Source organism: Thalia democratica, chromosome 9 (genome assembly GCF_965202585.1).
Source record: "Thalia democratica chromosome 9, ktThaDemo2.hap1.1, whole genome shotgun sequence".
In the NCBI taxonomy this organism is placed as follows: Eukaryota; Metazoa; Chordata; class Thaliacea; order Salpida; family Salpidae; genus Thalia; species Thalia democratica.
This window is the reverse complement of record NC_139173.1, coordinates 8,565,036-8,589,688: the sequence shown is the minus strand read 5'-3', so window position 1 is coordinate 8,589,688 and position 24,653 is coordinate 8,565,036. Positions and strand designations below refer to the sequence as shown.

Genomic DNA, 24,653 nt, shown 5'->3' with positions numbered 1-24,653 from the left:
TCTGTTACAAACAGATTGGCTTCGATAGTGACATCAAAATCAATGTTCTTAAAGACTTTTCTTAGATGTTTGACTTTTCTCTCCATATCTGGTCCCGGTAGAATGTCCACCACTGCTAAACCATCGTCACGGTATATACCAAAGTTACCATCTCTAAAGATTTTTCCTTCTTCAATATATCTAAAATATATAGGCCAACCAGTTCGCAAATTTCTGCGCCATGAAAGCTTCCCATTGGTACATCAAAGCTGTTTCTTGTTATGCTTTTTCGTCCATGGTTCACCCTCGTGGAACAGTACTGATTTGCAGCAATGTCTGATTAGCTTTTTTCATTCTCCGTGATCTTAGTTAGGCCTGCAGCAAATTTGAAGGAGTTTTCCAAAATTGTTGCTGAGATGGCTGGATAAAAGCTCACTATATCAAATTTGATAAACCTTGAAGTTGATTTATTGCTTAAGCTATTGAACCACTTCAATACCTCATAAGTGTTTTTCCAATGTATTAAATTACTTTTTGATCTTATAAGATTGTTGATTTTATCTAAATTTGTTTTTGCAGGTTTGCCAATAAAAGTTTTTGCCGGATTAATTATTCTACAACTTAGTTTATTTGGGAAGTTTGGTTTATGATCTTTTAAAGTAATGTAACATTGTTGTTGAGAAAGTTTGGGAATTTTAACTTTTATTTTGTTTTTCAATACTATTTCCTTTGCTTCATTATTAATTTTATCGATGAGACTGTTTTCCGATTTTTTGTATGTAGATGTAATGTTTTCTGTAATTAGTTTTTTATATTTGTCCGGACTTATTTTGTATAGACTGTGAGATTTATCTGCAAAAACAAAAACTTTTTTGGTGGACCTTATTTCCTTTAAGTCTTTGTTTAGATGCGGGTAAAAGAATTTTGGTATTTTCGGAATTTTAAATTATTTATTAACTCGTAAAGGTCGTTTTCAAAATTTGTTAAAAGTTTATCCTCGGGAGCTCGTTTTTTTGTTGGAAATAAGCTGTCATAATCTGAAACTTTAGCTTCTGTGTTTTCATCCCTTAAATGGAATGCTTTCCATCTCATTTTAGTTATCAGTTTATCTACTTTTTCGTACATTTTAATTTTGAACTCTTTATTACTACTACTTATTGGTATGGTCTTTAATGAATAATTGAAGTTTATAGGTCTTTAGTCGTGTATACTTTTAATCATCTTTAAAACTTTAGAGACTCAGCTTAATTAAAAAAGCGAGAAACTTCTTACTTGTTTTTTGAAGTCTGTTGATGGTGAGAGAGGCTCTCCACAAATAACTATATATATACATATATATAGTTATTTGTCTAGTATGCCCATACTAAAATTAAGTGAAAGATGTACTTCTTAATAGATAGTTAAGTATATAAATAAATGGCAAGCTAAAATCAACGGGAATGGGTCAAAATTGCACGAAGACAAAATTGCACGAGGTTACAAAATTGCACGAGGAAACTAAATTGCACAGAGACTGAATTGCACCAAAATACTTTTGCACGAACACAAATTTGCACGAGGGGACAAAACTGCACAAGGGGACAAAACTGCATGAAAAAATTTTTGCACGAGTTACAATTTTGCACGGAGGGTCATTTTTGCACGACAGTAGATATAACAAAAAAAAACAGGAAAAATATATATATAAAAAAACAGAAACAAGAAACTAAAAAAAAAGTCAATAAAAAAAAAAAGAAAAAAAAAGTTACTGACCGAGGGTAAGAACTAGGGATAACAGTGTTATTAAAAAAAATTACTATTTGAAATTAAAAAAAAAACAAATAATTAAAATATATTAATTTAAAAGAAAAAAAAGCTACCGACCGAGGGTAAGGCATGGGGGTAACAGTTTTAGTGAAAAAAAAACAAATAATAAAAAAAAAGTTATAAAATTAAAAAATAAGTTACCGACCAAGTGTGAGGATTAAGGGTAATAGTGAAAGTAAAAAAACATATTCAACTTGTGCAAAAATGCCTCCGAGCAAAATTTTCTGCTCGTGCAAAAGTGACCCTTCGTGCAAAAGGTTCTTCGTACTCGTTTCTACATCTAATTAAAGCAATATCTTAGTATTAATATATAGAAAAAGTTTTGAACAAAAAAAAAACATTTTAAAACTATGCACTAGTTCTAGAAAACTTTAAGCTATGTTAGGCGTTTTAGAACAAAAATAAAATCAATTTACTTTTAACTACAAAAAAACTAAATGTTAATTCATAAAGAACTAAGAGATAGTTTATCATTACTAAAAAGTCTTCATGAAAAATCCGTGTAACTGTGTAATTAGTTTAACACAAAGGAACGTACAATGCTTTAATAAAGCAAGCACCTCGTAAAATATTGTTATTGTGATGTTTTAATGAACGTGTTTTGCAACTTATTAGCAATCTAATATTTTTGAACACTTATTAGATTTGAATTAATTTAATATAGATTCAAAATAATACTTAGTTCTCTAAGTCTTTCCAAGCTGAGAATTTTTTTATCTAGGTTATACAATACGTACAAAAACATTAAGTTTTTTTTAGGATAAAGGCTTCAATCAATACAGAACTTAAATAATAATTCTTTTACTAATTTTTAGCTTTGAATTTCTGTAATAACTGTTTAAAAAGTTTATTTGTTACTGTTTTTGATAAGCCTCATAATTACGAAAATAGAATAAATATTCTGATGATATATTAAATTAAAAACGTTTTAAAATTAAAAATTACCAAATTTATATTTATGTTCAACAATTATGAACTTACTTATTTAATAATTAAGATACTTTTATAAAAGAAGTCTTAGATATTATTTTAAAAGTAATAGATAGTATAATTTCCTTATATATTCTCCTTACATTACTAGTTTGTTGAACTAAAGAAAAAGCGCTTAAAATATTTGGTCCTAGATCCTGATGCATGAAAAAACCTTTCGGTTATCGAGTCTTACACAAGAACAGTTTAACATCATGTTTAAGACTTTGTAATATTACTTAAAGTTAACTTGAATATTAGAAGACTGGTTTCTTTTTAGTTTTAAACTTTTAAAGACCCTTGTAAAAATTACTTTGATAAGATAAATATTATAACAAAAAATAGGTGTACTTGAAAAGTAAAACTTAAATAAAAATTCTAAGAAAACAGCTGCTTTTTTTTATAAAAAACAGAAAATTTTATTTAATGCAAAAACAATAGTCTTTATATAATATAAGTATTATAAAAAACATATTCAGTGTAAAATAGTAGTATACATTAGCAAAAAAATACTACAATGTGTACAATTTTTCATTATTTATTTTCTAATATTTAAACTGTTTTTTATTAAATATAAAGTGAAAATGTTAATTTTTATAATTTTCTCTAACTAAGTAAAAAAAATCTAACAATTTAAAAATAACTTTAAGGAGTTTAATGAACAATTTAAGATTAATTTTAACTTGAAGTAGTTTGTAAAAAATTCCGAAAATTATTTTAAAGTTACAGACGGACAAACTTGTGTTAACTTTCTTATTTAGAAAAACAAAACTGTTCCATTTCAAGGATTATAATGAAATGGCTTTAACACTATTTTAAAATAAAGCTCATATTACCAACGAAGTAAAACTAAAACCAACACTGGAGACCGGAGCTGCAATAATAAAAAAAAAACGGTTTTCCAGTTTTTATACTTTTTGCGATGTCAGCTGAAAAATTATCACTTAATATTTTGATTACTATTAATTAAAATTTACGTACTTTTGGATATACTTAGAACTTCACACTTGAGTAATTTTGTTGATAAAAACAATTAAAAATGGAAACTGTAGTTTCGAGTAAACTATAACCGGGCCGGATAATTTACCAAAAACAGTTTTAAAAGTATTATTTACACATAACTTATTTTTGTTTAAAGCTGTCAATTAATATATTAATTATCGCTGTTTAATGTATAAAATTGTTTTAGACTCAATTTATATACTGTAGTGGTTACTTTATTAATACTAATTTTATATAATAGTTTCAAAAAACTTTAAACTTTTTCACGGAAAGTTTGAGAATTTAACTAAATGCCTTATATTTTATAAAAACTAAGTTAGAAAACAGATATAAATCTCTTATAGTTTAGTATAAAGTAAAAGTAGCTTAAAACATTAGTTGAAGAAAAAGTATTTGCAACTAAAATAGCTTTTTAAATATTACAATTTTATATCGAATAAATCGCTAAATTTAAATGTTTTAAGACTTACAAAAGTTTATAAAGTAAATCAGAGTCAATGTTTAAAAAAAATTAATATTATTTTAAAGAAGCAAATAAGGATTATTATGTTTAGCGATTTAGACTTTAAAAAGATTTATTTTTAAAAGTTTTATTTCAAAACATATCTGTATGTTTGTTCTTCGTTTTAAAGTTAAATTATAAACTCAGTTTTGTACAAATAAAGCTTTGACAATGGAAAATTTAAAAAGTGTTTACACTCTTAAAATATGTTTTAAAAAACAATTCCCTATCCAATTTAAAAGTTTCAATAAAAACTTTAAAAAATATTTTTTAAGAGTGTAAATACTTTTAAACCGCTCTATTGTCAAGTCTGTAATTGTACAAAACTGAGTTCATAATTTAATATTAAAAACGGAACAAATATATAAAATTTCCATTGTGTAGATGCAATTTTTTTCTCAAATTAAGCCATATTGCATCACTTTAAGACCTTGAAAACTCTTTTGTTTGTGCCTCAATCTGTCGGCACTAACAAAATTCGACAAAAAACGACTAAAACTGTCTAGTCAATTACCTAACATAAAAAAAAATTACATTTGTGTTTTGTTTTGATACTAATACTTTGTTAATAATTATTTACATGTAATCTTCGTAAGTAAAATTGAAATATTTATCACAACAATTAAAATTAAGACTTACAGACTAATAAGTTGTTATAAATTAAAAAAAAAAATTAAACATCTTTTTTAAGTCTGTAGTTTAATATGCAAATATAACTAAAAGATTAAGTTTTAAAGTAAAATGTAAAATAATTAATTATTTAATGTAAATTTTTGTAATTTGAAGAATCGTTACAGTTAAAATTTTTATAATTTAATACAATTTACTTTTGTGTAGTAAATATACTTGATCATTTAATACAATATTAAAAGTTATCGAGTATGTTCGGAGCTTTATAAACAGAAAATTTTGTTTTAAAAGTATTTGCGTTAGATAAAATTGTTGCCACAAAACACTTACAAAAATTTTGTGCTTTTCATTTATAATCTTTTACTTTGAAAAAAAATATAGTTGTATTTATTTTAAATAAATGTGATGCATTAAAAAAGAATTGAACATAATTTTAATGTTATGTTTTAGAAACTTAAAACTACTAAATGTAAAAAAAAAAAATTGTATATTTTAGTTTCTACATTTGTAGTGTAAAATATTTATAGCTGTTTTTTAGCTTTTGTAAAGTTAAACCAACGATAAAACTGTCTTTTTTTGAATTTACCTTAATTTAAATTTGTATTAAATGTTATAAAAAAAGTACATTAAATAATACTATTTTACTTCGCAAACTGTAAAACTGATCAAAGTTGTTTCACATCAAGAAAATTTTATTTTAAAAGTAAAGATAAACTATAAAAAGTTAAATTACTACCTATATAGAAACTTAAAAAAAAATTAATGTAACAATTAATGATTAAAAATTGTAAAAATTATTTCCTAATAAATTGTATCTCTGTCTGTGTTTGACAAGTTTTTAAAAGAAGAGTCCTAAAAAACATAAAAAACTAAAAATTCTTGTTATTATACAACCAAAAAAAAAGCGCTTAACAGTTGCTACAGACTTATCGTAGATATATACGTTTCTTATATTTGTTACTATAATTTTTTTTTTATGCTGTAAAAGTTTAAAGTTATAACCATTAAAACTTACTATTTAAATTTAGTATTAAACAAAGTAGTAAGAAACTATTACTTAAAAAGTTTAACAATGTATAATAAAAGGAACTCTTTCTACAAAAACTTTTTTTAAAGTACCTGTAAAACGTTTAATAGTGATGTTTCAAAGTTTCATATATTTAAGCAAAAAATAAATAACAAAAATTTGAACTTTTTTAAAAGTACTATATTCATACTTAAAAAAATCCCCAGGCTTGTAATAGTTCGAATGTCAAAACGAAGCTCAAGTTTAATATTAGAATAGTTACTTAAAGATTTTATGAAAAAATTGTGCCAGTGTTCCTCTTTTTAATTTTCCATTGCAGAAAAGTTTTGTTTGAACAAAACTGAGTTCATTTTTTTCTTAAAAATGGATAAATAAAATAAAATTTCCATTGTGTAAAACAATATGATGGAAATTTTGCAGTATTGCATCAGTTTATGAGCGGAAAGTCTTTTGTTCAAAACCTCGTTCACTTAACACAATAGAAATCAGAAAAACGGAACTAAGTTACTCAACTACCTAATTTCAAAAAAGTTTTGAAAAAAGTTTTTGAGATAAAAATATGTGCGTTGCTTTTAAAACACAAATTGTTGTTTAGTAAAAGACGGTAATTGCAAGTCAATTACTAAATTCTACGAAAGTATTTAAGATTTTATTAAAATATTTTTTTATTATAATAAAGTACAAAAAACACAAAGCGTCTACTTATTTCAATTTAAACTTGTAAACGTAGCTTTAATATTGAAATATTAAGGAAACGTAAAGTTTTGTTTTTAATTGAAAAAGTATATATATATATATACATTTATTTATATACATATTTGAGTTAAAACTAGCTCAACAATAATGTTAAAAATACTTTTTGTATAACAGAGATATATTTGACCGGAAATGATAATATTTGAAATTATGCATTGACATAACAAATGTTAATACCGATGTAAAGTTTTTTTCTACCACGTTGGTAGTTGAACAAATTTAGTTTTGGTTGACTACTTATAACCTACTTATTTTTCTACGTGACACACTACTGAACGCAAGTAGTTGCGCGAAGAGAATTTTGTTGGAACTTATTCCCAGCCATGCAAATTTTAATGGTTTTTCCCCTTATAAAAAGTTTCTGTTATCACGTGGTTTTGAAACCTTTATAAAATAAAGTTGCTTTCATATTTAAGTCAGTATTTACGATTTCTGTTTAAATACTAGGTTTTTGGTACTGTGTTATAATCAAGTTTTAGCAATATTTATAAGGGTAAAAGAAAATAGTAGACAGTAAAAAAAATATTTTAATTTATAAGAAAAAACGATAACTTCAGTAAGCAACTTTTAAACCTTAGTTTGAATACATGCAGTTAGTTGGTATAGTGACAAATAAAAGATAAAAACTTATTGTTTTAAACAAACGCTTGTTTAAGTACAGTTAAAATTATATTTTAAAAAAGCATTTCAAACTTTTACAATGTAAAAGATAGAGATAAAACTTATATTTAAAAGTAAAAGCTAAGATAAGGAACGAATGTTTTTTATTGCTAAAAGTAAAACATTATTGAGTACCAGTAAAGATTTTTTGCAACTAACATCACCAATTGACATGCAAATGCTATTAGCATGATTAAAATTCTTTCACGAGCAAAACTAAATAGATAATAATAAAAAAGACAGTCTTTTTACAAAGAGTTTTATTTTTTGTAAACTTATCCGATCTATTTTTTTAGTTTTCACTCAAACTAAAAAATATTATGAATAAAGAAAACACACTAAACATCGAGCATAATGATGAGCCTCCTTCGTACTTAGAAGTTATTGAGGAAAAATTCAGTAGTCATACAAAGTTGAAAAAATATTCAAGCTGTATTGTCCAGTTAAATAAAAAATGTTGCTCTGGTTACAGTAAAAAAAGTATTTTTGATAACCTTTTTATTGAAGCAATGGATAATGTTGAAAATTCAACTTTAAAACTGAAAATACTTAGATTAAAAGAAGACAAAAACTTTATAAAAGTAAAAACTTTAAGGTTGTTTTAATAGTTGTTAATACAAAAGTATTAAATAATATTTTTTTGTTTAAAAAGTTAATGTGCAGACTATATCTAATAAGTTTAATATTTTTTGTGTTTAAAAAGAAATTTATATTTATAATTTAATCAGAGCTTCTTTAAATCTTGTTAAAGTGTTCTGGTGTTGATACCAATTAGTACAAGAATGATAAAATTTTTGTCATGGTTTAACATACTACCTTTCTTATATAATAACCGAAATCTTATATTTAAGTGCAAAGTTAAGTAATAAGATGCTTTAATGGTTTAATAAATTTAATGTAAACTAAACTATTACGATTTATAGATTTGTTTATATTACTAAAAAGCTTTGAAAATAATATTAGTTTAATGATATTTAAGTTTAAATTCAGAAAATTACTTTAAGGTATTGTGACATTTGTTTTGGTAAAAACCAGCAACTTTGTGAAATCACAGAAAATAAACTGTATATATTTTAACAAAAACTAACTACGAATTTCTAACTAAAAATAAGATATGAACAAGAAAAGCTAAAATTAGTTGTAAGATAAAATATAAATTTCAAATTAAAAAGACATTGTTGATTTGTTTTATTTTCATCGGAATAAATTTTTACTTAATACAGAATCGGCTGTTGCTCAGATTATAATGCGAAGTTGTTGTATTTGATGCATATAAATAATGAAGAACATTTTGAAAACATTACAGTTAAGCAAATAAAACCTTCATTCATTATAAAAGTAAGTTGCAACAGTTCATTTATATTTGTGCAAATAAAATAGGATGAGTTTTATGCAAATAGTATGCCTTTTTTAGAATAGAATTAGACAGCTTTTGATAACTTGACAAACAAAAAATGGTTAAAAAGCTGTTGAACAAAATTGTATCAACTATTAAAAAAAAAACTAGTTAGAAATTTTTCGTTTATCAAAAAACTTTTCAATACTGCTTATTAAAATAAGGATTTAAATATTTGTTCGTTCTATTTAAATAAAAAAAATTTTAAATGTTCTATTAAATAAACAAAAAATCGTTTCATCAGTGTCTTTACTTAAGAAAATGAGAAAAAAAGTTTTATTATTTTTAAAGCAACTTTTATTTGTGTTCTTTTAAATACATAAACTATTTTTTTAAGTTTTGAAAACTATTTTAAAAAATCAAATTTGTTTAAATTTTATTCAAATTGTTTTTAACTTTTAATAAAAATATATATATAAATACGTTCAAAAGGTTTTTCAGAGTTTTCAAAAATTTCAAACAATCTTAAATAGAACTATAATCAAACCATCTTTTTTTTTAAATCAAACCATCTTAATTAACTAAAAAACAAAAGTAATATAAATCACAAAAATGTTAACAAACTTGAAACTTGTAAGTTTCTTTAGTTTTCCTAGCCAAACTTAATACTATTGTTGAAATAATCAATTGTTACAATTTTTGTTTCAACTAGTTCCTTATTAACAGTACAAGGAAAAGTTTGTAAGTCAACCCGGAAGTAGTTTAAATGGAAATATAAATTGCTCAAACAAATTTTCAGATGATACACAAGAATGGAACAACAAAAGTGTTGAAACTATAACTTGCAAAAAGTAAAACACTTTAGACTATAAATTTATAAATTACTTATATGAACTATATTTTAAGTCGTTTATTATAAACTAGTTTACTTAGTTAAGTAAAACGAGCAAAAAATTTGATGTTATTTGAACATTTTAAGGTGTTTTGGTCGAGGCGTGGGAATGTGTGAGGTTTGTTACGGAAGTGGAAGCAAGGCTTGCTGGAAGTGCAATCAATCAGGCTACGAAGTTAGTTTGATTTATCAACTGTATAAAATATAATAAAAGTAAAATGAATAATTTTGCAGTTATCATACGCTTCAAGGAGTATTTGTTATGAATGCAATGGTACCGGTAAATAAAAGTAAATTATTTTCATACTTTAAGCTTATTTATCTGTAATGACAATGATATATTTTGTTTTAAATCAACCTAATTAGACAATTAGATAAATTTAATATTAATATTAAATTTTTCTTCCCTTTTCAAAGCTGTAATGAATGATTTGGAAATTCTTATCGTGAATGCAAAAGTTGCAAAGGAAATGGAAATTTAGCTTCAGAAACGAATTTCGACAAAACTTAGTTAGTTTTTGCTTTTTGCTTTAAAACTTTAATACTTTATGTTTAATGCTTTTTTCTTATATTATTTAGTTTTAAGTTTTTATTTATGTAAGATTTAAAATAATGGGAATTTTATTAAGCACTTTTGCTAACATAACAATTTAAATTTTTGTAGTTGACAAAGAGAAAATTATAAACACACAACAAAAATTAGTTTTATGACATTTTATGTAACAAGGTTTACTACATTATGAAAAAAATATTTTCAATTTAACAGCATTGAAAAAAACTTATTTTCATCAAAATCACATGGAAAAGTATTTAAGAATGGTACGATACGTAGAGCTATCGGATACAAAGTGCTTTTACAGTCAGATTGCAAAAAGATTGTAAGTTAAAGTTGGTATACCGTAAAATTAAAAAAAAAGTTATTTTTGATTAAGTTCTTATAAATCATTTACTTTATAAGTTTTATAAAATTCACATTTTTTCTTGTAACGAAGTATGTAAGTCCTGTAATCAAACCGGACCCAATTTTCAAGTTAAAAAAGTCAACTATATCTGAAGTTGTTTAATATATCAGCTGCAACAGTCTATGTTTAGTTATTTCTTTAGCCGCATTAAGCTCAGATAAAAATTGTTATAAAAAATTATACTTAAGCTTTAAAAATAATGAGATTTATTAAATAGTCAAATGGTACAACATTTATTGTTTAATAAAAACATTTTTGAAACAAAATTTTGAAAACAACTAATATATCTAGCTAGGTTTTATTTTGTTCTTTAAAATCTAAATTGTAAATTATCGCAAGTTAAATTTTTACTTTGTTATAGTTTTTAGTATAATTAGTTATTAGTAGTTAGTTTAAAAAAACTGACATAAAAATAACCATAATAATTAAAAGTAGAATCTCTTGAAGTTTCAACCACTATGATTAAGCTTCACTTCGCAGTAAAATATAATGTAAATACTTTTTGGACGTTTGCTCACTTTTAAAAAAAATGTTTGTTAGTTATAAGTCTTTTTAATTTTGATAAACTTAAGCAAGTATATTTATGTTTATTGTGTTTATTCACTGTTATAACTAAAAAATAAATTTTTACGCGAAAACAAAGTTACATTTTTACAAAAAATTATAGGTTAGTTGCTTAGAAGTTGTGCCAGTTAATGAAATCGTGCTAAGAAGAAAATTTAAAGAGAATTTTAAATACTGGATAATTGGATTGAATAATATTGTTGTGTATTAAGTTTAACTAATTGTTTTATTAGAAACTATTAAATTGTTTTTTTATTTGTGTATTCATATGTAAATGAAATTTAATTATTAATGAAAAAAAGGTATTTTGATTTCTTATTTTTATTCAAAGTTTTTTAGTTTAATTAAAAAAATATATATTTAATATCTATACATTAAAAAAAATATTTTTTTTTATCTTAAAAGTAATAAAGTAATTTGATATTTTAAATATATGTTTTATAGGACATATAGTTTATACTAAGTAAATAATTTTTTCTGTATTGGATATATAAGGTAAATATAAATTACTTTAACAATTTATTAAAAGTATATTTTACAGATTTACATCTTAATAATTTTACTGTAACGTATTTTGTACAATAAATAATACAAAAAAAATTGATTGTATACAAATTGTAACGGTAATTGTTTAGACTTTTTTTAAATTAACTATTTTTATAACAGAATAACAAAACAATAATTTCTAAGTAATTAAAATAAATAATTAACGAAACATAAAATGTTACTAAAGTCTAAACAATGAAGTCGTATTAGATAATAAAAAGAATTTTAACAAATCGGTTTATTTTAAATGTTATATATAGTTTATTAAAGGTAATCAAAGTGGCTAGTCAATGCTTTTATGCAACTATAATATTGAAAAGTTAGATACATAGTTTGAATAAAAACCATTACTTTCGATATTACTGCTTTTTCTTGCTTTGAAAATGCCACAAAACTCACCAAAAGTATTATAAGTAACATTAATAACTAAAAGTTATTGTTTTTTGCTATTGATTGATGACCAAAGTATATATGGTGTTTATAATTTTATGTTTATATATTGTTTACAGTGTTTGTTCGGTAAAGCTGTTATATATATAAATAAAAACAAACACTGTTTAACGTAAAATACTTGTAAACTTTATTCAAATTTTTTTAATGGTTTTGCAATAAAGTTTTATTGTTTTCAACATTTGATTGTTGAAAACTAAGTGAAAAACAACCGTAAAAGAGTATTTGCTTTTGTTTATAGCTATATGTTTTATTTATTAAAGCAAACGTTTTTCCTGAGCCAAATATTTATCTAGTTTATAAAATAGGCAAACACTTTAAAAAGCTTGTCTGTATAATATATAACAATTTAATAACTAATTTAAATTGTATGTGACTGCTTTGACACTAACACCTATATTATTTTATGAACTTTAAAAAATTTTCTTTATTTGAAAACCAATTTCCTTAAAAACAAGCAAAAACTAATATAATTTCGTTAAAGATAAAATGTCTTAGTAATCAAAAAAAGTTGAAAATTCTATACACATTTAACTCTTTAGAGCTATTTAGGCTAAGAAGCTTTAAAAAAAAAATTAAAAACGAGTTGTAATAAGCCAAATAAGGATAAATTTAACTATACTTAACTGATGGTAAAAATTGCAAACAAAATTAAAGCAAGAATGTTTTTTCAAACACTACTTAACTTAACTTAATAAACTAATCATTCATTCTTTCTTTAAAACAATGTAAAATTTGAAATTAAACTTTAAAAACTCAATAATTATTTTTACATATATTGAAGCAGTTTTAATAAAAGATAGTAAAGTTTCGCCCTATACATTTTAAAAGTGAAAACTACTTGTATAAATCGCTGTATACATCTCGTAATATAGTGTTTAAAAAGTTGAAAAAACGTTAGAGTAGCTGGATTAAAAAAAAATTCAAAAGTCAAGTCTGAAAGTAAAAAAACAAGTTTGAGTACTTATTTGTACATCTGTTTTAAATCATATATTAGTATAAATATAAACTTTAAGTTTTTAACTTGTAAGTATTTGTTTAAACTTTGCTCTAAATGAAAAAAATGAGCAATAATTTTTTAAAGCACAAATAAAATTGAGCTATTTATATCTAAAAGTTGCTTCAAAAAATAATAACAGGTACTTAAGCATTTATTAAAACGCTTAAAGGAAAACTTGTAAAACTGTGTTATCAGTTTAACACAAAGAAATGTATATCAGTTTATCAAAGCAAATACCTTGTAACTTATTGTTCTTGTTATATTTTCACAAACTTGTTTCGCTCCAATTTTCTTTAACAAACTTATGACTTATGACGATGAGCAATCTTTTGTTTTTGAACATTATTAGATTTACATCAGTTTATTCAAGATTCATAGATCTCAATAATACTACAACATAATTAACATAAAGTTTTTTTTTTAAGATACAGACCAGGCTTTAACCAATACACAAACCTAAATAATGGTTCATTTACAAGCTTCTAGCTTTGAATTTCTATAAAAAGTTTAAAAAAAAAGAGAGAATAACCTTTGTTTTTTATCAGTCTTGTAGTTATAAAAACTAGTGTAAAATTTGGATTAAAAAATATTTTAAAAAATTTTTAACAAAAATTTACCATTACTAACTTAACAAATACTAATTTAATTTTTAACACTTCATTAACATACTTTTATATTAATAATGACGTTTTATAAAAGAAATCTTGGATAATTTTTAAAGTCTTACGTAGTAGAATTCAAAAATTTAGTTCAATAAAAAGATAATTCTTAAACAATTTAAAACTTTAAATAAGAAAAATAAAACTAACATATATAAAAAAAAGTAAACAGTTTTAGTTCTATAATAAAACTATGTTCCAAGCTAGTCTGAAATAATTTTTAAAATGATAAATTTTTTGTTAAATAAATTATAGCAGAAAGATAAAGTTTAAAAGAGAGTTGAACATTTATATATCTTATGCAAAAAGGTCACTTTTGAAGGCGTCATTTTTGCACGAAAGATCGTTACAAGACATAGTAAAAAGCAATATCAAAAGTGTTGAAAAATCTTCGCAGTAGAACTTTAACTAATGTTTTAATTGATCTAAATCCTGCTGTCAGGAATTTTCTAAAACTTTTAACACTATTTTTTAACAATTTTGATCGTTAACTTTGCACAGCGTGAGTTAATCACAGGTTTAAACTCAGTTTAAAACAATTGGTAAGCGACTTAGCGTAAAGAACGATTTTAGCGGTTGTTTCATCTTACTCTTACCTCTAATTCTTACACTTGGTCAGTAAGCTGTTTTTTCTGCCGGCTTGGTAAGCGTCAGTTGACGATTGTAGCGGTTACTTAAACAAGTGCAAAACTGTCATACCTACAAAATTAACCCTTTGTGCAAAAGTAACCATTCGTGCAAAAGTGAATTTATGCAAAATTGACTGCTTATGCCATATATACTTCGCACAAAAAAGACTCTTCGTGTATAAGTGACCCATTCCAAATGCAAAAACTTGTGTTTTTAGATTCATGATGTCCCGTATTAAAAGCTTTATTAAAATGTTTAACACAGGGACTTCCTCTTTTATCCAAACAAATATTTGATTTACACAACTTTTGCTCAATTATACAACAGTTACTTCAAAAACTGATTAATTTATTGAAAAAAGTCATGTCTATGTACAGAAATGGTGTGTTTATAATAAAAGGCTTGAAACAATTTACAAAGTAAGTTAATTAAATAAATTTAAATATACTAAAGCCTATAAGATCAATTTCTTTTTATAAATTTTTAAGTTGTAAAAAAATCAACAGTCTCAAACTCTACCCTTTTTTAATAAAAAATGTTTTCTTAGGCAAAAACAAGTACATCATGTGTAATTTTAGCTGCCTTATTATTATTATTGTTTAATTTTTAATAATCAAAAGGTATAAATAAATAACAAAAACTATTCTTCAACCAACAAAAAAACACTTGGTTACACTCCATTTGGAGAACACTCACAAGAGGTTAAAATACAGGGTTGCCAAAAAACCTTGAACCTGGAAAAGCCTGGAGTTTTGAACAATAATCACTAAAAAAAAACTTGAAAAATAATTTTAACATGTAAAGTAATAAAATTTTGATTTGATTCAAAAAATCTATCATATAGACAAAAATATTTTGTCATTATCAAAACTTTTTTTTGTTAAAAAACACATGTAATTTAGGTTTAGAGTATCTCCACAATGTTTTGATATTATTTAACATAGTTGCTTACCTTAAACTTAATTTTAAACTAAAAATAGACCCACAAATGTGTACTTTAAAAACCTGAAGGAAATTTGCCAAAAACATTTGGCAACCCTGAAAATACCAACAATAAAACCACAAAGTACAGAAAATCATAAAGCTCAGATTCTCAAGTAAGTTATTAAGTTCTTCACACCAAAAATCCAACCTTTTACTTTAAAAATTAATTTAATCATTTTTGCAGTTCTGTTAAGTAATAATAACTTTGGTCATTGAACAATTAATAAAAAAAAAAATTTTTTTTCAGCCATTCATAAATTTTCATAAACTACATATCTTATACAGCATTCACATGATAAGAATAACAATTTTGATAACTTAAGCAGGCATCATCTGCAAACAATCTCAATTTAATACTTATAGCTAAAATTGTGAATTTATCTACACAAGAAACAAATATGCACCCAAAAATACCCTGAGGTACTCCAACATTCAAAGTTTCACACTCAGAAGCATATCAATTATAAAAAAAGAAAAAAATCAATAGTTAAGTGATAGTTAACAACAATTTTTAGAATATTAGGTAAAATCCTTGATGAAACAGACTAAAACAACCTTTCTTTTTTCCTTCTTTTTTATCAATAAAACTCCACTAGATGACCAAGTTTAACTCCATCCATTAGCCTTTTGAAACCTTCTAAAATATTAAAGATAGTTTTGGTTGGATAAATGCTGCTAGATTTTCATTGATGTTCACCTTCTTTACATCTTTACCTATGGTGTTTGCCTTTAGGATTTTCCATCTCTTCATGATCTTAACCTTCTGATCAAAGGATCTAAATTTAACCAAAACAGGATTGAATGCTTTCTCCTTATCCTGATCTATTTCAGTTGGGTTCATGCTTCTAAATCAGAAGGGTTTAAAGAAGGCAAATGGGGTATGAGTAGAAAAGGGGCCAAAGGGGGCCCATGAGGTCATAATTTTAAACTTACACTAGATATTCTAGAGTTGATGATGAAGAGCAAAAAAAAAGTCTTAGGCTTTTTTAAAAGTAATATTTTTAGAAATCTTGTTGAAGAAGACCATAGCTTTTTAAATTTCTTTAAAGGGGGTCCTTTGAAAAAAAGTTTAGGAAACCCTGTTCTAAATGAAACAACATCTTTCCTATTAATATGTGGGTCAAATGTTTTTAATTTATTCAAAACCAAATGTGTCTTATTTGAAGACTAAGCAAAGTATTTTTCACTAAGTTTATATTATTATTCCTAAAACATTTAATACTAAATTAAACCTAATTAACAATTTTTTTAATGGGTTAGAAATAAAAATATATTAAAAGTTAATGAGTCTAAAATAAAATATAAAGCCATTAATTTTCAAATTCTTATAGAACAAGAAGCAAGTGAGTTTTAAAAAAATCAAACTTTAAGTAAGCGGAGTATTTTTGTAAATAAACTTGAATTCAAAGCTGTTATAATCCTGAAATTTGTTTTTTTAATGAAAAAGCATGGTGTCTTAAACAAAAGGACAGCACTATTTTTGACAACTGTTTTAATATTTTAAGGGTGAGATTGTTAGACATTGATGTGATTTAACATAAAGAAACATACTGAATATTGTAACTAGCTAGAACACAGTAAATGTCTCATCTTTGTTTTCATGTCTCACATAAATGTTGTGAAACACGTCCACTAAGACTGCACTTGTTTCATAGATTGTTTGTGGCTAATGGATAAATGTTAATCAGACCTATTTCTGCTCAAACACAGAACCCTCCACTTTTTTGATTCCACCCATTGAAAATATTTAACTATATACAAGTATCATATATTTCTAGTGGTTATATTTTATTGTTGTTAAGATTGTTGAAATACAAAGTAAATTACAATAAACATAACTTTGTCAATCTGGTCGTCAAAGTGTACACTTGTGCACACTAGTGTGCACGAAGTTTATTTTGGGGTGCACGAAACCTTTAGGGTACACAAAAATAATTTAGGGGTGCACAAAATTTTTAGACTACAAAAAATCCTGTTTTTATTATAATATTTATCTAGTTTAAGCAACATAAAAATATTGAATAAAACATTTTAAGAGTACTGTACTGGAAGATGTGTTAAATTACTAAGTATGTAAGACAAAGCCATATAAATAAAATATCATTGTGCAAACAAGGTAAACCAAATAGAAAGGTTCATTAAAAACAGAATCAAATGATAAATTCTAGTTTTAGTTGTTAAAAGGTTTGCGTGTAAATATAAACTGAGTTATTACTTTAAAGGAGAAATGCATTAGTAAAAGTGTTTAGTAGTGACACCACTAGCGGCACTTAAAAAAAATAGATCTTTGGGTGCACCAGTTTTATTTTTTGCATTTTGGTGTACACAGATTTTGATTAGCTTGACGGCCACTGCTTTATATTATTAGAAACCTGGTAAAACAAAAGTCTAATAATAAGTTTATTAAATATAACTATCTTTTTAATGTAGTAAAATAAGTTTATTTACACATTGTTATTTAGATTTAAAAAAAAATTTTAACACTAGATTTGTGAATTTTGAGGTATATGGGGACACGTTTAAAATCTACCCACAATCAAAATCCACCTAGGTTCAAATTCCACCCGATCAAAATCCACCCAATTAAATTTGAGAACCGCTTACCGATTGAGGGTAAGGGTTAGGGGTAACAGTGATAAAAAAAAAATTAAAGAATGAAAAATATACAAAACAAATTAATAAAAAAAAAAAAATCAGGTGGATATTAAACGCGGCCAGACTTGATCGTATATCGATATATGATTGAATTGTTTAGCTTGATAATGTTGATTTTGTTTGTAAATATTTTTGCTTTAAAAAAAAATCCTAAATTTATAGAAAGTGTTGAATATAAAAGTTATGTCTTTCATTTTAACAACTTGTTGAACATCTTTTTACTGTCCATTAAAAGCAGTCTTCTTTAAGTTTTATGTAACTGAAGTTACCTAAAGATACTAATATATTTAATAAGCGCGTTATAATACTTTTATTTTTTATAGTATCCTTCAGAACTTTCAAAGCTTCTTCAATTTTTTTGTAAAAAATGTCAAGTATGAAACTTTGTTTCAATTAAGTAAACTAATCTTAAAATATATACATTTTTTATATGTTTTCAAAACAATTAAAGTAAGATATATTTTTAGATATCTTTAAGAATTATGGCAAAAACTTTTAAGATTCCAGCTTAAGAAATTAGTACATAATAAATTGTATAAATAGTTTTACAAATTAAAAAAACAAATGCTGCTTACAAAAGCCTTATACTGGATTATTTTTTAGAGCTTAACCTACCACAAGTGTTGTTCAGCTTTGTAGATTGAAGTAATGATATATCAAACATTAAAAAATTTAGTCTAAGCAAAATAACTTAATTTGCCAAAACTCTTTCTTAAATAACTGTAAAAAAATTATATTTGCTGTTAAAACTAAGCTTCTATACAAATTTTAAAGCAATCTGTTTTTATATATTACAAAAATAGTAAATTACTGCTATTAAACAACTTTAAAATTTTTAAAACATAATAAACGTTTGTTGCATTGAAGACATTTTTTCAGAGGTGGTTATGAAAATGCTTCGAAATCATTCAAGCCTGCTGATATGGAAGTAGATTTAAGTGGGAAAGTGGTGATAATCACTGGAGCAAACAGCGGTATTGGAAAGTGTGCTGCCGTCGGACTTGCCAAGAAAGGAGCTGAAATTCACATGGTGTGCAGGAACATGGAGCGTGCGAACGCTGCTAAGGAAGATATTGTGTCCGCGAGCAGTAATGAGGTGTTATGATTAATAGCTATGATTTTTATATAGTTTGGTTATTTTATAAAAAAATAATAATGTTGACTATAGAGCTAAGCAGTATTTACTTGGTATTTGAAAAAGTTTTTTTTTACATAATCTTTAAATAAGTTAGTAGTAATACTTAAAAAAACATTTTATTGTATTGTGTTAATATTTGTTTCCACATTAAATTTCGTAATTACTTATCAAAAATATTTTACAGAGTTGAAAATCGTAATTTTTATTTACATATTACTGCTTTTCTCTGAAATCTAAAATTATAAGATTTTATTTTCTTCAATTTAAAGCATTACAAATGTTTTTGAAGAATTTTAATTATTTTACCATACTTAGCTTTTTATAATAAAATAGAAAAAGTAACTTTGTATGAAAGTTTTATTTTTAAGTTTTTTATAGGTATTAAAAAAAAAGAAAATAAGCTAATAATAGTTTTAAAATTTTAAAAAACTTTAGTTATTGTAAATATTTATTTTAATTAAGACATTTTAAGTTTTTTAAATTTTATAAATTTATTTTCATTACTATGATGCTTAAATCTCAAAATTACTTTGAAACATAATAAGAAGTCTAAATTATTACTTAATTAAAGTCTAAACTCTAAAATAAGGACAAAAATTTACAAAAAATTGATTTTAACTCTATATTATATCCTTAATTACTTGTTGATTTGATATTTTTTCTTGAATGAAGTTTTTTTGTGTTTATATTTTGTAATTTTTTGTAACAATAGCTAAGATTTTGATCAACCTTGAATTTTGATTTTTACAAGATATGATTGTACTAAACTTTTGTTAGATATCATGCTTAGTACTTATATGTTTTATAAAAGAAATACACAAAGGCTATAGTATTTAATTCAGATGAACTTTAAAAATTAAGTATTGCTGATAGATTAAATTGAATTTTATTAAACGATTTGTATTTTAGAACTTGAGATACCTTTTGTTTTTTATTTTTTTGTAATTTAGTTTCAAAAAGTCTTTTCTGTAAAATAATTATTATAATTCAGAAAGATCAATCCTGACTATTTTTTTATTGTTTAAAATCTGAAAGCAAAAAAAAAAAAACACAGCAATTGACAATGTATGATTTTACTCAAAAATTAATTATTTTACTTGAAAAAATATTGTTGTGATACCATTATCAAATTCAACTAGCTCCAAGAATTAAGAAAAAAGTTTACTATGGTATAGAATTTTTGATCATTGAATTATTTATAACTATTCACAAGTGCACAAAGGCTATATTATAAAAATAACTGTACAAATATATTTTAAAACTTCCCACAGAAAGTGTACCTTAAAACTGTTAGTGTTACCCTCAAAGTGTGCATAAAAAAAAGTTAATTTAAACAAGAACCGTTATTTAAATTTTTAATTTTACTATACTTAAAACATAATTTGTTGATTATAATGAACTGTTTTGTGTTTAATTAATAGTTGCTCATTGTTTTTGTCTTTTACTTATACAAAATTAATTAATTAAATTATAATAAAACTTCCCACAGAAAGTCTTCGTGCACCAAGTGGACATGTCCGACACCCAGCAGGTGTACAAGTTCGCCCGCAACTTCCATGACAACCACCCCAACCTGAACGTGCTGGTGAACAACGCGGGTTGCATGGTGCACGAGAGGAGGCTGGTCGGCGACCAAGTTGAAACCAACTTCGCCACCAACACGCTGGGCACCTACGTGCTCACCACCCAGCTCCTGCCCCTGTTGAAGCGGTCCGACTCGCCCAGAGTTGTTAGTTGTTAACATTGAGTATTGAAGTTATTTGTGTTGTCTGTTCACCAAACTGCAAACTTTTAAATTTTTATTGTATTTTTGTATAGATTCAATCAAAGTGTTCAACAAGCGGAAAAAAATTGTTATGAAATAATTAAAAAAAATTGCACCATTGGTTATCGCTCATGACTATTTTATTTTGCTTTAGCTTTAATTGATATAAAAAAACACTTGTTTTATCTGAACCTAATTTCACTGTTGTAATAACTTTAGGAGGAAAATAAAAGTGTTAAACATCTTGTTATAAAAAAAAAACAGTTTTTTACCTAGGAAGAAGAGCCAAATAAGGCCTTATGACTTTATTTAAAACTCCTTTTGATTCAGATAAAAGTTTTTTATTCAGTTTTTTAAAAGACAAGTTGCTTCATCTAAAGCAGGAGAGATCAAAATTCGAGTATAACTATCAAAATCACTAGATAGAAAAGTAGTACTTTTAGTCTTTTTATTACTTGTGACGTATTGAAAAATCGACAGCTTTAAACTAAGCATGTGGATTACGAGATAATTTTGCTCTACTCACTTTAAATATAAATTATTTTTTGTTTAGTAAAATTGTGATGAAATTCAATTATTGTAAAAATAAATATATTATTTTTAGAAAATTTTTTAGTAGCACAGTGAATTTGAAAGTTATATAACAAAGTTCTCTAATTTTTTATTTATGTCTTTATAGTTGGATTTTATTAAACCAAAGCTGTTATTACGAAGATGTATTTATATAAATAGTTTCAGTATGAAGCAGTTTATTTTTGATACAATTTTAAAGAAAGTGAATACAAACATTAATGCAGATCACAGTGAGCAGCGGTGGCATGTACACTCAGAAGCTCGATGTTGAAAATATTCAGAATTTGAAGGGAAATTTCGATGGCACGTTTGTGTACGCTCAAAATAAGAGGCAACAGGTTTGTAGTAATCAAATGAAAAAATATATAGTTATAGTGGAGAGTTTGCAAAAAAAGTAAACTTGAATAAAGTAAGTAAAACACTTTTAAATTAACTAATAACAACAGGGTTGCTACGGTTCAGGTTAAATCAGTCTTTTTATAGAAATCAGAAAAAGTCAAGTTAACTTAGTTTTTTTATAAAAAGAGGAAAAGTCAGTTAAGTTAATTTTTTCAGGGTCAACATGGCCAAAAATCAGTTTTTTGGGTTAAAATAACAACATTTTATTTAAATTTAATTTAAAGTCAGACCAAACTTTTATAGAAATTTACTAAGTTCCTTGGTTTCCTTAGGTTTCAAACGGTAAAAATTAACAAAAAGTCATACTAAAGTTTTCATAAAAACATTTTGAACAGTTACTCTACTTGAACAAACAGTTTTTGTATACTTTTTAGTATTGATGATCTGTGGCAAAGACTTTTCCATTTTGAAACTGTCTTGTATACACAAAACTTTATTTTGCAGAATTTTAGAATCAAACTATTTTTTGTCTAAGTAAATTATTAAGTCTTTTATACTTAAGCACTCAGCTTGGTATTTTATGTGATAAGTTTATGTAAACGGTTTACCTCTATATATTTTTTTCAGAGTTATTTAAATTTGAGTTATTTAATAGCCGATATTTTTATTTATCTTTGTATTTCAAAAGTTTCATAATAAACAACAGGAGGATGTTCAAAGTCAGGTTTAAACGTTCAAAATCTTGAAAAATTCCGGCTAAATTTACAAAATTTTGCATGGCAACCCTGTAACAATTTTGATCACTTTAAATCAATTTGCTTAAAAACTCTTTTTGGTTGAGTTTTAACACAAAACAAAAAAAACAAACAAAAATTAATTTTTAACAACGTACCGAACTAAAAGAAACTCAAAAAATATACTGTTTGCCTAAACAACCACCCGCCCATTAAAAATATCCCCCCAGGTGATACTGACGGAGGAATGGGCGAAGTTGCACCCGTCGGTCCACTTTTCGTCGATGCACCCGGGGTGGGCGGACACTCCGGCGGTGCAGAGCAGCATGCCGGACTTCCACCGGAGGATGGAGGGGAAGTTGAGGAGTAGCGAGCAGGGAGCAGACACCATCGTGTGGCTGGCTTGCAAGAAAACAATGGAGGATAAGAGTGGACTGTTCTTCCTCGGTATTTGTTTGATTTCTAGTTTTGCTTTTATTTCGATTGACATATCAACTTGTTTTTACAAAGTTTAGTTTCATGAAATTACTTTGTTTTTTATAATTCCTTAAAGTTTGTCGTAGAGTTTTTTGTTTTTTAAACCCAAAAAGTATGACCTTATCACGTTTTAAAAACATTCTAGTATTGGTTTTAAATAATGAAAAAGTACAAAGTCGGCGTTAATAAAAAAAAACATGAATGCTTGTGTATTGTATAGAGTTATATGCTTCTGGTGTTTTTATAAATTAGTTTTAGAAGTGTATGCATCTACAAATTTATAATTAAAACAAATTATTTCAGATCGGTCGCCACAATCCACCCATCTGCCGCTAGCTTGGACTAAAAGCAGTGAAAACGACCGGAAAATTTTCATGGAAAAAATGCAGAAGTTGGCTGAATCTCTAAAGCCATTTTAATTATCATTTCAACAGTATTTAGTTTTGTACCTTTTATCATAGTTTTGTTCTCAGGTTGTTTTGGCGTGTTTTTTAAGTTTGTGTGAATAAGAAACAATTTAAGATATGATTTTTTTAATAGTATATTAAGCACATAAATTGTTTATTTATATAAAAATGTTATGTTTTATTTAGATCTATACACATTCCTTTGTAAATTATTTTTAGAGCTTTATTTTATTTATTTTTGTTTAAACAGAACATTGATTTGTGTATAATTTTCGAAGTAATTTATTTATCAAGTAATTCTTAATATTCTCTAAGTATTAAGTTGTATTAATTAAAATCATTGTGCCATTACCATTAAAATAATTTCTGTTGCTTATGTGTTTCATCAACCTTTTTTTAATTAAAGAACTAATTTTACTAACAGTTTTTTAATTAAATTTTTACTAAAGTTTTTGCTGTTTAGTGCATCCTCGCTTATCCGACTGGTTTCAGTCGAGAGTAGATTTAATAAATTCAGCTAAAATCAATGTTTTTATTATAAAATTCTATAATGAAATACTCTAATGCGCTAATTATAAATACAATGTCTAATTTAGTTTCTATAACTAAGACTTTTTATAGTTATGTTGTAAATCTAATATTTTTAAACTTAATGCTTTAATTCAAAGTTTACACGCTCAGTAAATTAAAACGTTTTTTTTTGTTTATTTTAAAGTTGTATAAGTTTGACACAGTCAACATACAAAATTAATTTTAAACTTTATCTCAGTTTTTTTAGTCTTTTTTAATTGTTTGGTTCGTTAGAAAAATTAAACTAATTTAACTACCAGAAAGTTTAATGTGCGTTTTGCTATGCGGTTTACATAATATAAAAGAGGTATTTTATTAAACACAAAATTTTTATCTTATTCGGTCATAATTAATAAAAAAGCTTGTCCAGCATGGCCGGATTAGCGAGGATGTAATGTATTTTTTTTCTTTTAAATTACCATGTTAATTTAGTTTAGGTTGGATAAATTATTTTTGTTTTACTAGTATCAGGAATGCAACTCAATAAGGCCAGCTGAAGCTAGTTTGAACTTAAAAAAAATATCTCATGCTAGTTAGCATGCTTAGTGTGCTTGCAAAAATTTTTTTTTTGTTTTTTGTAAAATTGCGGCTAAAATTTTGATATACAAATATGTTTAGCACTTATTTTATGTTGTACTTTT

The 24,653-nt window shown here is 25.2% G+C and overlaps 1 protein-coding gene across 1 annotated transcript; it reads left to right on the top strand.

Annotated features, from left to right (window-relative positions):
• The first annotated feature begins 14,700 nt into the window (after positions 1 to 14,700).
• On the top strand, positions 14,701 to 24,222 carry LOC145844702 (dehydrogenase/reductase SDR family member 12-like). Its single transcript, XM_082952118.1, has 6 exons — positions 14,701 to 14,789; positions 18,889 to 19,105; positions 20,637 to 20,876; positions 21,710 to 21,823; positions 22,789 to 23,005; positions 23,339 to 24,222. Exons 1-6 carry the CDS (start codon positions 14,734 to 14,736, stop codon positions 23,452 to 23,454), a joined length of 960 nt encoding a protein of 319 aa, XP_082808244.1. The 5' UTR covers positions 14,701 to 14,733; the 3' UTR covers positions 23,455 to 24,222.
• Positions 24,223 to 24,653: the final 431 nt, after the last annotated feature.